We start from the raw sequence: 16562 nt of genomic DNA on the forward strand, positions 1-16562 counted from the left end.
CCCTGTATTACCTCCGACTGCACCACCTACCCCGGTATTACCTCTGACTGTGTCCCCTCCCCCGGTATCACCCCTGACTGTGTGCCCTCCCCCTGTATCACCCTGACTGCGCCTCCTCCCCCTGTATCACCCTGACTGCGCCACATCCCCCTGCATCACCGACTGTACAAGTTCCCCTTTATCACCGTCTGCGCCACCTCCCCCGGAATCAACCTGACTGCGCCACCTCCCCCGGAATCAACCTGACTGCGCCACCTCCCCCGGAATCACCCTGACTGTGCCACCTCACCCTGATTGCACCACCTCCTTCTGTATAACCCTGACTGCGCCACCTCCCACTGTATCACCGACTGCACCACCTCACCCTGTATCACCCTGACTGCGCCACCTCCCCCGGAATAACCCTGACTGCGCCACCTCCCCCTGTATCACCCTGACTGCGCCACCTCACCCTGACTGCACCACCTCCCCCTGTATCACCCTGACTGCATCACCTCTCCCTGTATCACTCCTTATTGACTGTGTCCCCTCCTCCTGTATCACCTCTGGCAGTGCCACCTCCCTCTGTATCACCCCTGACTGACTGAGCCCCTATCCCCCTGTATCACCCCTGACTGACTGAGACCCCTCTCCCTGTATCACTCAATTGATCCCCTCTCCCCCTTTATCACCCCTGACTAAATCTTTTCTTTCCCTGCTACTAACAATATGAGGCCCTTCAAAAAACGTTATGGCCTTATAGGTGGCAGAGAGATTTTTGTAAAAAGTGTATGGGAGATGTGAGGGAAAGCTCTTTCAATATTACTCCAATGCCATCCATAAGTGATCTAAGACCAGCACCACTAGAAGAGGGGGCATTCACATAATGTATTTGCTGCAGAAATCAAACAGCAAATTAACAGCAGAAAGATCAACACACATTGTGCAGATATTGCTGCATTTACTACTACCGCCGTGGATTTTCTCAGCATATAGATGAGATGTCATAAAATCCCTTCCTCTCTACTGGTGCTAACTCATTTGCCTAGTGGTTAATAAACACCAGGAGACATTTATCATTGAGTTTGAACCAAAATGTTGGCGCCAACCCCTGCCATATCATTAAGACGTGTACTACCTTATGTTATGCCCTGATATTAGTGCACAATTGGTGGTCTTGTATTTTTTTCTATGTAGCTACATAGTGGGCCCAAGAATGATTTTCTCTGGGGCGTGGCTATGTAAGCTAGGAGAGAAGACGCACCTTTTGAAGGCTCCCATAATCCTGATCTGAATCCGGCCATTAATCCCCCTGAACTGCAGCTTACACCGGCTGAGACGGTGCCCTGAGAGCTCGGGAGACCGGCGACCCCTCGGGCGGCGGCGGTGGAGCGCTGGAGAGCCGGTATCTGTGGCGGCCTGGAAGAGCGGCAAAGTCCCTGAGCTGCGGCGGCCATCTTTGAGCGCTGCTCCGGCGGGCAGGACGCAGCGCCGGCGGCGGCTGGAGCCGGGTGGATCCCCTGGGAGCGCGGCAGACATCTACATACAGCGGGGACGCTGTGGAACATCGGGGAACAAGAGACAGGTGCCGGGTCTAGAGCGGCGGGCGGGCCCTGGGGGACGGCGGCCATTACCACAGCGCACTCTCCAGCAGCAAGGAGAGAGGCGCTATATAGCAAGACTGTGGTGCATTCAGGAGGTGAGCTACCGACCTGAAATACTAAAGGGGGCAGAGCGGTGTGCGCCCTGAAAAATTGGGCCCTGCACCCCCCTTATCAAAAACCCCTGCTGGCACCATAACTTTGGAGGGATCGTCCCCCCTCCCTGCTGTTCTGCCTGGGGAGCTGTGGCTGCTCTGAGACCAGTGCCTGGGCAAATTCCTAAGTTGATACATTTGCAAATATCTGAGACTCTTTGCTTGGTTTGCTGCCTCTCTGGGGTGCATCCCGGTGTTTGGCCCTGTCCAGTCTGCTAGTGGAGAATAGACTGCCATAATAATAAATCCGGTCCTTTGGTGGGGATCTTCTGTCAATCACCATGCATCATTCTAAAGGAGTGGGGGCTGCTGACAAGTTGAGGAAATATGCCAGAGAAGATGCCCCAGATAATACACGTTCTCTCAGAAATAATCCCACGCAGAGTCAACGCAAAAATCGTCTTTCTGACAGCAATGAGGAGGGAGAACAAGACGAACTGACTCTTAAACAAGCATCTGAGCAGTTGATGCAGGCCATATCTCTCACCAGGTCCTCTCTCACTGAGAAAATAGAAGACGTGCATACTGAAGTGGGCCGTCTGCGACAAGATATACAAACTATGAGAGGGCGTATTTCAGAGGTTGAAACAAGGGTGTCTCAGATAGAGGACACCATTGCCCCAATGGAGGCTAAGCTATCAAAGGCCACTGGCTCTGTGAATGCCTGGAAGCAAAAGGCAGATGACCTGGAAAACAGACTGCGTCGTAATAACATTCGAATTATTGGCCTACCAGAACGCTCGGAGGGTCAACAACCTGAGCAATTTCTAGAGGACTGGCTTAAAACCTGCCTGGGAGATGGATTCTCCTCAACATTTTCTGTGGAGAGGGCCCATAGGGTCCCAACGAGACCTCTTCCTCCCGGAGCTCCGCCCTGACCCTTTCTGGCACGTCTCCTTAACTGCAGAGACAGGGATGCAATTCTTCGCTTGGCAAGGCAGAGGGCCCCTATTAAATTCAATAACGCCACCATATCAATCTTCCCGGATTTCTCTATGGAACTTCAAAAGCAGCGAGTTCGATTTATGGAAGTCAAAAAGCAGCTCAGGGATAAAAACATCATCTACTCCATGCTTTATCCAGCTCGACTCCGTATTGTTCATGAAGGCTCCTCCTTGTTCTTCACTGACCCGGCGGAGGCGGCCGAATGGTTGCGGTCATATAAGCGGCCTAGTACCCCGGACTCTTGAGTAGCTCTTTCTGTCTGATGGCAACACAATCTGGAGCTTTCTCTGTGGGTGCTGAGTTTATCAACTATACCAGACGCTGATTCCAGTGAGGGTATCCCCTTTTCTACCTGACTGTAGGAGTGTAGGATTATACTCCTCCACTGTTCAAATGTTGTTTTGTTTGGTATTTTACACCAGTTCTGATTGTTTGTTATGTTTGTTAGTCGCCAGTGATAACCTTATGCTCTATATGATGTTCCTGATTCCCGCCCAGGCTGTGGTGTACATTATGCCTCTTCCCGAACGTAGATATGGGATCTGAGATTGTATGTATGACGTGGAACATACGGGGTATTAAGACTCCTCGAAAGAAAATTAAGGTATTTTCACAAATTAAAAGGTATCATCCACATATTGTAGCACTTGTGGAGACACATTTGACCAGAGACACAGCTAAGTGTACTCAAAAGCCGTGGGTGCAATGGTCCCTTCACGCATTTCACACCAGTTACTCCAGAGGGGTCTCCCTGTTGGTACATAGGAATGTCACGTGGGAGGCTAGAGAGTCACGACGCGATCCCGAGGGTCGCTTTGTTTTTGTTCATGCCTTTATTAATATGCGGGAATATGTGATATTATGTGTTTATAACCCACCCCCGGCTGGCATATCGGTTCTCCGCATGGCACTGGGTTTCTCCCTAAATTATCCTAATGCTAGTGTTATCTGTATGGGAGACTTTAATTTAGTCATGGATAATCTTAAAGACAGACTGAGACTAGACGGCGAGATGTCAAGGGGGCCCCTTTCTCAATCTCCCTCTCAATTGGCATCGTTTATGAACGGTAGCGGATGGTTAGACCTATGGAGAACACGTCACCCTGAGACAAAGGAATATACTTGTCATTCATCAACTAGACAGTCTCTATCCCGTATAGATTACATATTTGGATCTAGTGACCTAGCGCTATGGGTGAATAGTATCGAACATGGTAACAGGGGGATATCAGATCACAGTCCAGCTATTCTCAAACTTTAATACGGTCAGTCAAATAATAATATACCTTGGAAATTGAATCCCTTCTGGCTGAAACTGATAGATTCTAGTGATAGAACGGTTGATCAGTTAAACTGCTTTGTCTCTACTCACCCAGACCCCTCGAATCTCAATATGTTTTGGGACACTCTAAAGGCATACTTAAGGGGATGTCTGTCCTCTACAATTTCCTATATAAAAAGGGTGACGGCGGGGGAGGATGACGAGATAGAGCGACGGCTGAAGGACTCGGAAGCCGCCTATGTGGCCAATCAAACTAACGGCAACAGAGTGGAGTGGCTCACTTCCCAAAGACTATATGCTCAAAATATAGACACTAAATCGAAACGTAAATTATTCTTTACCCGTCAATCTTATTTTGAATTGGGGAATCAGGCCAGTACACTCCTAGCTTTTCTAGTACGTCAGCATAACACCTCTAATACGGTACTACAGATTCGGACACTCGATGGTTCGTTGGTATCCTCCACTGAGGAAATTCTTCGAAGTTTTTGTAATTATTATAAGACACTGTACAAATCGGGTAGTGGTCTTGGGGTCCCTGAATGTGCAGACTATTTATCAGACATAACATTCCCCTCACTGAGCCCAACCCAACAAGCTTTTATGGAGGCTGAGTTTACTCTGGAGGAGGTGGAACAGGCTATAATGGACATGGCCACCGGGAAGGCCCCTGGACCTGACGGGTTTCCCGTTGAGTTCTATAAAAAATATCGGGACCACCTGGCACCACTTTTATTGAAGGTGCTTCAGAACATATGGGAGGGAGAAATTATGCCTGAAACATTTTATGATGCAAATATCATTGTACTTAAAAAGGAGGGAAAGGACCCCTTGGAGTGTGGATCATACCACCCCATATCATTGGTGAACGTAGATTATAAAATCTTCACTAAAATATTGGCTACTAGACTAAATACGATCATATTAGACCTTATACACCCAGATCAAACAGGCTTTATGCCTGGGAAAAGTACCTCCATTAATATTCGGCGGGTCCAATCAGTGATTCAATATAGCTCCCTAGAATTGGATAATAACTGGGCTCTGGCATCCCTAGACACAGCTAAAGCGTTTGACTCCCTCGAGTGGCCTTTTCTTTCCGCATGTCTACAGAAATACGGTTTTGGAGATAAATTTATTAGAGGGATAGATACACTATATAGGAATCCTAGGGCACGGGTAATTGTAAATAACTCTATCTCTGATTCCTTTACCTTACATAGGGGAACCCGTCAGGGATGTCCTTTGTCCCCGGCTCTCTTTGCCCTCGCGATAGAAGCCTTGGCAATACGCATAAGGTCCTCCACGGATATCAAAGGAATAAGTATTGCGGATTGTGTGGATACCATCGGTCTATATGCTGATGATATGATCATATTTATGGATAAAACAGAAGAAACACTACCACGAGTAATGACGACTATTGATAATTTTAGTAAATTCTCTGGTCTCTATATAAATTGGGATAAGTCTGCTCTGATGCCTCTGTCTCATGTGCCGGTGCCTTGTCTCAAAAATCTCTCGTCACTACCTGTAGTCTCCAGTTTCAAATATCTAGGAATTTATATGTCTCAATATAGTCAGCTGGACCTACGACTTAATATTTATCCACTACTGGACCTGGTCAAATCTAAATTTATAACCTGGAGCAAACTCCCTCTCTCCGTTGCAGGTCGCATTAATTTAGTTAAGATGATATTGCTCCCCAAACTTAATTATTGTCTCCAACATAGTGCTGTGCCAATACCCAAATCTTTCTTTGCAAACTTAAACTCCCTGACCACGTCCTTTATATGGGGGAAGACCAGACCCAAACTCAAACTATCTACTCTACAGAGACCGAAAAAGGGGGGTGGGGCAGCCCTACCAGACTTTTATCTATACTATCTTGCCGGGCAGGCTAGGGCGATAAGCAAGTGGATGCCTAGCAACTCCCTACCTAATTCAGAAAGCCATTTAATCCATTCTGCCCGGATTGACTGTCCACTGGGTTTTTTGGAAATGGAGAAAGTCAGTGCTCCCCGTTTGCTGCCATTGCTTCGACAAGCGAGATTAATATGGAGACAAATTAAAAAAGTTATTAAATATACAGATATAATAGCCGAAATGCCACTGTGGTATAATAGTTATTTTCCAGAATTACTAAATCACCCATCTACTGAGTTCTGGATCTCATATGGTGTTCTCTCGGTGGGTAATTTATATAACCAGGAAGTTTTTGTATCCTTTGAACAATTACGGGATACCTACAATATCCCTAGATCTCAATTCTTCCGTTATTTACAGCTGAGGTCAGCCTTCCAGTCACATATGCGAAATATGGGTGCAAGTCGAGCAATTTCATCTCTACCCCTTATAGGCATTCTCAAATCACAGGGTCCTCAGGGACTCATTTCCTCTTTATACACATATCTATTATCCGTGGGAGATGGGCTCACTATTAACTCCTTAAAGAAGAAATGGGAGGGACTTCTTCCCGATACACTGGGAGAGGAGTGGGAAGATATTCTAGAATCTCCAACTAAAGTTTCTCCCTCAGTTAATAACAGGATGACCCAGCTATATATTATATATCAGACTTATTTGACCCCGACACGACTTTTTAAAATGGGTCGCCTCCATACGTCAGACTGCCTACGATGTCACACACGTGATGCGGATTTTATCCACATGATATGGAGGTGCCCGGTAATTTTTCATTATTGGAAAGAGGTCACGACATTGTTAACATCTTTATTGTTAATCCCTGTCCCACTTGAACCATTGACTTGCCTATTTGGGGTGTGGGATACAGAGACTTGGGATCACCATACTGGGATCTTCCTTCGAGAAACGCTCTTCTTAGCACGAAAGGTACTGGCGTTAAGGTGGATGGGTAGCTCCTCCCCGACTCTCGGAGCTTGGATTGTCCTGGTGAACTCGGTTATCCCATATGAGAGAACACTGTACCATAATAGAGGATGCCCAGGTAAATTTGAAAAAATTTGGGGTAGATGGAACTCATCTCATCATACTCTGTAGTCTGCGCTGATTAGATATATACACGAGAGGGAGGGCATGTGGTTTTGGGACATCGTTACGGAGCAAACTTAAATCCGTTTTTCTTTTGGCGACTTATTACTAATGGTTAAAGTTGTTTAAGTTGTATAGTAGGTATTTTATAGGCACTAATGACTCAACATGCACAGTCTATTACCTCTGTGAACTTTGGATATGATAATGTTCTGTAATCATTTGTATCTGATGATATATTTAATAATGATAAATGTAATATGTGCAATGTTTGTTTACTCTGGAATTAATAAACAAATTAAAAAAAAAAGAATGATTTTCTCTGGTGGGCCCAAGGTGCTCCAGTCCAATGCTGATTACGACCCAACATACTTTGAAAATCTTCAGATTTCATGATGCCTTTCACACAGTTCACAATTTGCTCTCCCAGAAGGATTTTGGAATACTCATATACATTTTGGCAAACTGCAGTCTCGCTTTTTTATGTCTCTGTGTCAGATGTGTATGTGGGTATGACAAGAGTAGGATATGGTATGCATTGAAACCAAGTAAGCACTGCTTGCACTGTCCGAGTCCTCACCATAGTGGGGAAACTCCACCCAGAGGGACTCTGATCATAATGTCCGGTGTCCCAGCAAACACAAGCGTCTCATGGTCCTGTTGTCTAGCCAGAATGGAGATCCTGAGAGGTCTGACAATGCATGTGCACCATGGAGTGAAAAAGTATCACAGTGATGCATGTCAGTATCACTGAAGATCAATGCATAAAATGAATGTATAAAATGAGAAAGAAGTGTGAGGGAAATTCAAATTATTAAAAAATAAGGATAATATTTAATATAAAGAGTGAATGTATGTATCCATTGGCACTGAAAAAAATACTAAAATGGGAATACATATCTATGGTAAAGAAAAGAATGGGAGAAAGAAAGAGCATGAAGTGTTGGTGTGTGAAAGTGAAAACATGACTGTGCATAAAGTTAGACTTAATGGGTAAATTGAATAAACAATGACTACTTAATGATGATGCTTAATGCTTTAAGTTTCCGGTCTTGACACTTTGATGTCTTCCTTGGTCTACCAGTATGTTTGCCTTTAACAACCTTCCCATGTTGTTTGTATTTGGTCCAGATTTTAGACGCAGCTGACTGTGAACAATCAACATTTTTTGAAACATTGCTTGATGATTTACCCTCTTTTAAGAGTTTGATAATCCTCTCCTTTGTTTCAATTGACATCTCCCATGTTGGAGCCATGACTCATGTCAGTTCCCTTGGTGCTACAGCTCTCCAAGGTGTGATCACTCCTTTTTAGATTCACAATAACGAGCAGATCTAATTTGATGCAGATGTTAGATTTGGGAATTGAAATTTAGAAGGTGATTCCATAATTTTTTCCCACATAATTGAGTGAGTCCATAATTTTTTTCCCTCTGCTTGTTCTAAAAAAAGTAACCATTACTGAGTTCAACACTTTTTGTTCTTGATTTCTTTTAGTGTTTATTAAAGCCAGAAAGCTGTCATTTGAAAGTACTTTAGTTTTTTCCCATGGCTGTGATCTGCTTTTTTTCTACAAAATTAAACAACTGAATGATTCCATAATTTTTGCCAGGGGTTGCATCGCTCAATGTTAAAATTAACCTACCCTAAAATGATAAGACTGCTCATGTTTTTGTCAGTGGACAAACTTCCAAAATCAGCAAGGGATCAAATACTTTTTTCCCCCACTGTATACAGTACCCCAGTCAAAGAGTTTCCTAATATATACAGTACCCCATCGAGAGAGCTCCCTCATACTATATACAGTACTCCAGCCAGAGAGTTCTCTGATATACACAGTATCCCAGCCAGAGAGTTCTCTGATATATACAGTATCCCAGCCAGAGAGTTCCCTGATATATACAATACCCCAGCCAGATAGTTTCCTGATACAGTGGGTATGGAAAGTATTGATACCCCTTTACATTTTTCACTCTTTGTTTCATTGCAGCCATTAGGTAAATTCTCATTAATGTACACTCTGCACCCCATCTTGACTGAAAAAAACAGAAATGTTGACATTTTTGCAAATTTATTAAAAAAGAAAAACTGAAATATCACATGGTCATAAGTATTCAGACACTTTGCTCAGTATTGAGTAGAAACACCCTTTGGCGCAAGTACAGCCATGCGTCTTCTTGGGAATGATGCAGAAAGTTTTTCACACCTGGATTTGGGGATCGTCTGCCATTCTTCCAACAGATCCTCTCCAGTTCTATCAAGTTGGATGGTGAACGTTCGTGGATAGCCATTTTCAGGTCTCTCCAGAGATGCTCAATTGGGTTTAGGTCAGGGCTCTGGCTGAGCAAGTTAAGAATGGTCACAGAGTTGTTTGGAAGCCACTCCTTAGTTATTTTAGGGCAGCCAATATACAACTATTTACAGGTCATTACCTCTTTCACCAGGAAGTTATGGCTGAACAATCAGTGACTTTAAGCTCAGTTAATCACAGGCAGCATCCAGGCACCAAGCCCTATTATACATGTTATGACCAATATATATATTCCATTTGTTGTTTTTTGCTACATATGGTGTAACTAGATTGATTTTCATTATTTTGCAGGTACTGTTGTGGTTCAGCAATTGATGGCAGTGATGATAAGTGAACATGAAATACTTTTTCCCAAAGATGGAGATGGCCCAAATCAAATTGGACAAGAATTGAGCAACAATAATAATGATTTACAGAAGAAAATTATTTTAGGTCAAATACAAAACAAAGAGAACAACAACACAAAGGATATAGCAATGAGACGTTGTTCATGGGAGAAATCTGATTCTCCACAAAGATCCAGTGTTGAAAATGGTTCTCCCACTGGACTTTCAGGAAGTAAATCCAATAGTCCAAGGAATAGCATTCACAAACTTGATGTTTCCCGAAGCCCACCACTAATGGTAAAAAAAAATCCTGCATTTAATAAGGGTAGTGGAATTGTCACCAATGGGTCCTTTAGTAGCTCAGTGGAAGTACATGAAAAGCATCTCTCATTACCTAACGGTACTTTACAGGCAAGGAGAACCTCATCTCTCAAGAGCTCGGGAACAAAAATGGGTACACACAGTGTACAAAATGGAGCAGTGAAAATGGGAGTGTCCAGTACAGATACTATGAGCAATGCTCTGAACAGTCGGACCACAAGTTGGCTGCCTAATGGGTACGTCACATTGAGAGATAACAAACAGAAAGACTCTACTGGTGAATCAGTCCAACAGCACAGGTTGTCTACATATGATAATGTCCAGCAACAGTTCTCTATGGTGAACTCTGATGACAAACAAAGCATAGACAGTGCAACATGGTCTACATCATCATGTGAAATATCCCTTCCTGAAAACTCCAACTCGTGCCGCTCATCTACAACAACTTGTCCGGAGCAAGACTTTTACACTGGAAATTTTGAAGATCCAGTTTTAGATGGGCCTGTTAATGAGGATATTAACAACCAAGGTGACTTTGAGACCAAATTTGACCGGAGAAGTGCAGGAGGTCGCAGTAGCCGGGCTACTAGTAGCAGTGACAACAGTGAGACTTTTGTAGTGAGTAACTCAAGCAATCACAGTGCACTGCACAGCCTTGTGTCCAGTTTAAAGCAAGAAATGTCAAAACAAAAAATGGAGTATGAGACAAGAATAAAAAGGTATTATTAATATTTTGTATCCTACTTATAAATCAACAGTATTCTTCTAAAAGTGATGCCATACAGCATTCATAGATAGAATATACCTCTACTATATAGGATGTGCATAAAACAATCCTTAACGTGATCGCCCTGTGCACATAGAATAGATATGTGCTTGGCTGCATGTATTCACAGGACAAGAAAGATAATATTTAAAGGGCGTCGTCACCCCCCAACTGCCAATTAAACTGCATAAACATTCATTAAGGAATGTAGCCCAAAGTGTCATCAGTGATGCTCTCTTCAGGAGCTAGGCTAGTCCTTGCACATTGTGCTCTATGCACAATGACAGTGCACTCTTATGCCTGCTCAAATCAGTAGTAACGAGCTGGCAACAGAGCAGTGTCAGAATACTCGGCGTGCAGAGACCAATGATGTCACTTGTGGGGGGCAGTGCTGGTCTCTGCGGGTATTCTGACACCGCTCTGGTGCCCGCACATTACTACTGTTTGGATCCAGAAACAGTCATTGTACACCTTGCACAATGTGCAGGGACTAGCCAGGCCCCTGAAGCGAGCGTCACTAATGACACTTCATGTCAGGGAGGGGGCCTGGGCTGCAGCAGTGCTTCATTTGAGTATCCCAGCATGAACTGGGAATCTCAAACAAAACATGATCAAAAAGGAATTATGACAAAAATAAAGAAAAGCCGTTAGATAACATAGTTAGGGAATTTCTAATGGAAGTATATTAGAAAATAGGTTAGATAATGGCACTAAATAGTTAGGGATTAAGAATGAAAATTATTTTGTTTTCGGACCACCCCTTTAAGTTACTCTTTAAATGTTTATTAGTGCTACTGCCTGTAACTATTCAGTACTGTGGTTCCAGTATGGTCCGCAGTTTGATGATGGTTGGTAACAACAATATTAAAATTTGGGAGTCCTCATTGGTTGACACTACTGATGAGCGAGTATACTCGTTACTCGAGATTTCCCGAGCATGCTCGGGTGATCTCTGAGTATTTGGATGTGCTCAGAGATTTAGTTTCTGTTTCCATAGCTGCATGATTTGCGCCTGTTAGCCAGCCTGATTACATGTGGGGGTTGCCTGTTTGTTAGGAAATCCCCACATGTATTCAAGCTGTCTAGCAGCCGCAAGTCATGCATCAACAGAGACAGAAACTAAATCTTCGAGCACATCCAAATACTCAGAGATCACCCGAGCATGCTCGGGAAATCTTGAGTAATGAGTATAATCGCTCATCAGTAGTTAACACCTTTTAATGGCTAACTGAAAAGATGGTAAAAAAATCGCAACTTTTGAGACTACTGAGGCATCTTCATCAGGCATAGAATAACACAAAATCTGAAAAGTCACATATTTATACACAACAGGACACAGGAATAAGGCGTGATTACTTACCGTATTTGTCAGCTGAACAAGTGTTTGCCCCTATAAATTATAGACAGCTATTTGATCATTCGGCCAGCAGCTATCTCTCCCAACTCTCACATATACAGGGCCGCTCACTTTCCCGAGCACTCCTGTCTATATAATAGAGAGCTGCCACCAGAAATCTCGGGGGTCTTATCATTTAGAGAACAAAAGGATCAGTCCTTAATAGGACATGCCGGATCCTTTTCTCTCTCAACATCATCAGTCAGGGGATCCCATACTTATTAGACTCTGGGTGGAACCTTTCGAAATTGGCAGATTCGGACTTTAGTCTAATGTGTATGGGAGGGCTTAACTCCTATGTAAAGGGTATGGGCACTTTTAGGGTATGTGCACACAATGTCTTATGTGAATTACATGAGTTTTTCAGGCAGAAGACACTTCAAGACATGTCGGCGTCTTTTGTGCTAAAACTTTTTTTGTTTCTTTTCACTTGTCTTATTCAACATCTTTTGAGGACTGTTTAATAATTAAATTGTATTAAATAAACTAGTGAGCAGCTTCGTTTAACCACTTTGCATCTTTGGAAACCTGAAGCGGTTACATGAGGCTCCATAGACTGATCATATGATCAGCAAGTAATTTTTACACTGCAGTGCATATATTCAGCCTTTTTAGAGTTCATATTTAGTGATTTTTAAGGTGGGTTATGAAGTGAATCCACCTGAAAAAGATGTAGTGTGCATGCACCCTTAACTGACTTACCAATAGGGGGAGTGTTAGGGTTTGCGGATTGTGCTAAATAAAATAAATAATAAAGCGCAATCGCAACCCGGGGCCCAACGTGCAGAGATGGAAAACTGCTGCTAGTAAGCAATGACAGAACAATAGGAGAGCGACTGCAAACATTGAGTTAAACGCCACTCAGTATGAACAGCACAAGAACAGAACTCGCACACAGAAACAAAACAGATGCTCTGCAACTAAGCTGTGTCACGCACACAGAAATGGAACAGATGCTTTGCAACTGAGCTGTGTTGCTCGCACACACAAACGGAACAGATGCTCAGCAACTGAACTGTGTCACTTGCACACAGGAACAGAACAGGTATGGCGCTAGACACGACCCCTGTTCAGCTCACAGGGGAATGTAGCCCGCTAATGGGGTAAAAGGCAAACAGTGGTCACACAATCAGCAAATGCACTCAACCAACTCCTCTCTGGAGGTGCAGGAATTCTAATGGCTAAATGCCAGCCCTGAATTCACACAAACTCCTCTCCGGAGAACAGGAATACTAGCTGCTTACCGCTGACCCTGAGCACATGCTGGTAAAGACCTCACTGGTGCAATGTCCCATACACACATGTAATAAGAATACTAGGTTCTGAGACCCTTTTATATGTTCAGCTCATGTCCAGTCAGACAGAACCTTGCTCACAGACCAATCCAGAGCTGCCACATCAGCAGCGCAGCTTACGACCGACCACCAATGAGAAGCCGCCACATCATGAGCATGCTCAGGAGGGTGATTTCTGGACTTAGCCTCCAGAGCATCCATTCGTCTCTGTCCACTGCTGGTTAAAATAGACTTAGCTGAAGAGCCAGCAGTAATCAGATGAACAGCATGATCCTGAGCAAGGCGCTGGGACCGACGTCTATGCTAAGAAGCACCCGCAGTGGCCAAAGCTGAATCGGAGACCGCCGGTGCAGACAAGGCTTGAGATCTACCCTGTGCAGCAGGAGAATCCTGGCGCCTAACAGGGTGTGACAACTTAAAGTGCCTTGGGTACCTTGAACGCCAAATACGGCCCTGCCAGGAACCTTTTTGACAAGAAGCACATGCGGCTTGGTCTCTAGTTGGCTTTTAAAGTATGTTTTTCTCTGAAATGCATTTCACAGTCAAACATATATGGTGGAAATCAATTAACCACTGTATGGTACATGCTGTCTGTGAATCGGGCAGCATGTATCAGCTGTTAGGTTTCCTTTACGATCTCTGTGGAATGAAAAAACCTGCCAAACATTGACTGGAGACCTAATATCATATTTACTAAAATAATGGCATCTTTACATTTTTGATAGAAGTACACATTAATTTATTCCCCAGAGGATGCTATGGGAAACAGCCCAGCTGCTCAGGTGCCCTTTTCCATAAGGGGGCAATAGCATATTTTCAAAGGAACAAGATTGTTAAAAATAATTTTCTGGCGAAATGAGAAGTAGGTTTAGGGGATGCCAACACCCTCTGAGGCAATCCAAAATTGGATCTTGTAATAGGGTCCCTTATTTTCAGTGTATGCCCCTATTTTATGCTGTTCATCTCTAAACTTTACTGAAATGTTCAGTATTCAACAATTTTAGACCTGTCAAAATATTAAAGGGAATCTGCCAGCAGGTTTTTGCTTTGTAATTTGAAAGCAGCATTATGTAGGGGTTGAGACCCTGATTTCAGTGATGTATCACTTACTTGGATGTGTGTTGTTGTTTCAATAAAATCAGTTTATCAACAGCAGAATATGACTACAAGACTGGCTGTCTTGGACCGCCTAGTCAACTGCTCTGTGTAACTCCACCCACACCACTGATTCGCAATTTTTTGTCAGTGTATACAGTATGCAGCCAATCAGTGATGTGGGCGGGGATCTACAGGGATCAGCATTTGAGACTGACAGCAATAGCGATTGTACCAAAACATTTTGGACATAAATTCCAACAATGTGAGAGACTTCCAGATGTAAATTTCTAACACTGTGCATGCTCGTGATAAACTATAGTGTTATATTAACTCTATTTTACAGCACATTTTGTAATGAATCCATAATCATACGGAAGCATCATGTCCCCCACTTCTCAAGTGTTTGTATATAGCTCATATTCACTATTTCATTGATATGTTATTGAAAACATTTTGTTTTTCTTCAGCATGGAACAGAGAAATATAACTCTGGAGACAGAAGTTGTTTCCTTGCATGAGGAACTGGAACAAGAAAAGAAAAAATACACAATGGTGGAAATTAAAATGAGAAATGCCGAACGTGCGAAAGAGGACGCTGAGAAAAGAAACGATATGTTGCAGAAGGAGATGGAGCAATTTTTCTCAACCTTTGGAGACCTTACAGTTGAACCTCGTAGACCAGAGAGAGGAAACACAATATGGATTCAGTGAAGTGACCCAAAGTATGTTGGACAATGAGATGTAGCCGTAGATTTTTATGAGGAGGGTGTGCAGGTGGCTGGTCACCTGAAATACTTATCACTTGGTACTCTCTAGGGAGGAAGGAGACTACAACTAACCAACATCTTACCCAGTATCCGTCTAATAGAGTCTGGTTTATTATTACATGCTCCATAATGCTACTGTCAAGTGTTACAACTGGATGTGTGTACATAGATTAAAAATAAAAAAAATTAAAGTGTTATGTAATAAAAGCAGAATTGTATTCCAAGAATTATAATAATGCAAGTATTGTATTTAAAATGGCAAATTGATATGTTGTTGCAGTCAAGCTTTATATGAAGTCTATATATACCCTTGCACTTACACATAATATAATATTTTTGCGCATTGTGCTACCATCAGCTTATTTTGTATATCAATTGTTGATTCCCATGTTGACAGGGAATAAACAAAGAAAAAATACATAGGATGATACTTTGTGCATTTGATGTTTGTGCCAACCAACTTGCCTATGACCAAAAGAAAGTGTACAGAATTTTATAAAGCATTACAGCAAGACTAGCCATGCCTGAGTCTTTTTTTAATAAAATCTCATTCTTGTACGTCTATTAAAAAAAAGTGTTTATGAACGATCATTAATATTAGGTTGTGTCACACTCTGGATTTAGTGGCCCATTTGGATTTATGCTTCCCCCAAATTACCTTTCAGGTAATAAATATGTTAGAAAATTGGTTTTATAACAATATTTTTTAAGGCTTATTCCCAACACGTGTTCTCGGCCGCACACAGCGGCATAGTCTATCACTTCCTTGCAGCTGGTGGGTAGGCACTAGGGTTGAGCGAAACGGATTGGACAAATTCAAAAATCGCTGACTTTCGGCAAAGTCGGGTTTCATGAAACCTGACCCGATCCTAGTGTGGAATTGGCCATGAGGTCGGCGATCTGCACGCAAAAGTTGCGTTTCATATGACGCTTTCAGCGCCATTTTTCAGCCAATGGAGGAGGACGCAGAGTGTGGGCAGCGTGATGACATAAGTCTCGGTCCCCACCATCTTAGAGAAGGGCATGACAGTGATTGGCTTGCTTTCTGCGGCGTCACAGGGGCTATAAGGGGGCGTGCATGCCGACCGCCATCTTACTTCTGCCGATCTTAGCATAGGGAGAGGTTGCTGCAGCTTCATCAGAAGAAAGAATATAGTTAGGGAGGGAAGATTAACCCCCAAACTGCTTGTGCTATAGCGATTTCCAATGTCCAACACCACCATTTTTTTGCAGGGACAGCGGAGGCTATATTTTTGTGCATCAGCTCTGTAGCTTATTAGGCTGCCTTATAAGGCTCCGCTGTGCAAAC

General features: G+C 43.3%; 1 protein-coding gene across 6 annotated transcripts in view; it reads left to right on the top strand.

Annotated features, from left to right (window-relative positions):
* ARHGAP24 (Rho GTPase activating protein 24) overlaps window positions 1-15770 on the top strand; it is an 896906-nt gene extending 881136 nt beyond the window's left edge. For all 6 annotated transcript variants that reach the window (XM_069743298.1, XM_069743290.1, XM_069743329.1 and 3 more), the window contains 2 exons: window positions 9576-10650; window positions 14954-15770. In XM_069743298.1, the coding sequence (XP_069599399.1) occupies window positions 9576-10650; window positions 14954-15197 (1319 nt within the window). In that variant the 3' untranslated portion in view covers window positions 15198-15770. The remainder of the gene's footprint in view (window positions 1-9575; window positions 10651-14953) is intronic.
* Window positions 15771-16562: the final 792 nt, after the last annotated feature.

Source organism: Ranitomeya imitator, chromosome 1 (assembly GCF_032444005.1).
Source record: "Ranitomeya imitator isolate aRanImi1 chromosome 1, aRanImi1.pri, whole genome shotgun sequence".
Classification (NCBI taxonomy): domain Eukaryota; kingdom Metazoa; phylum Chordata; class Amphibia; order Anura; family Dendrobatidae; genus Ranitomeya; species Ranitomeya imitator.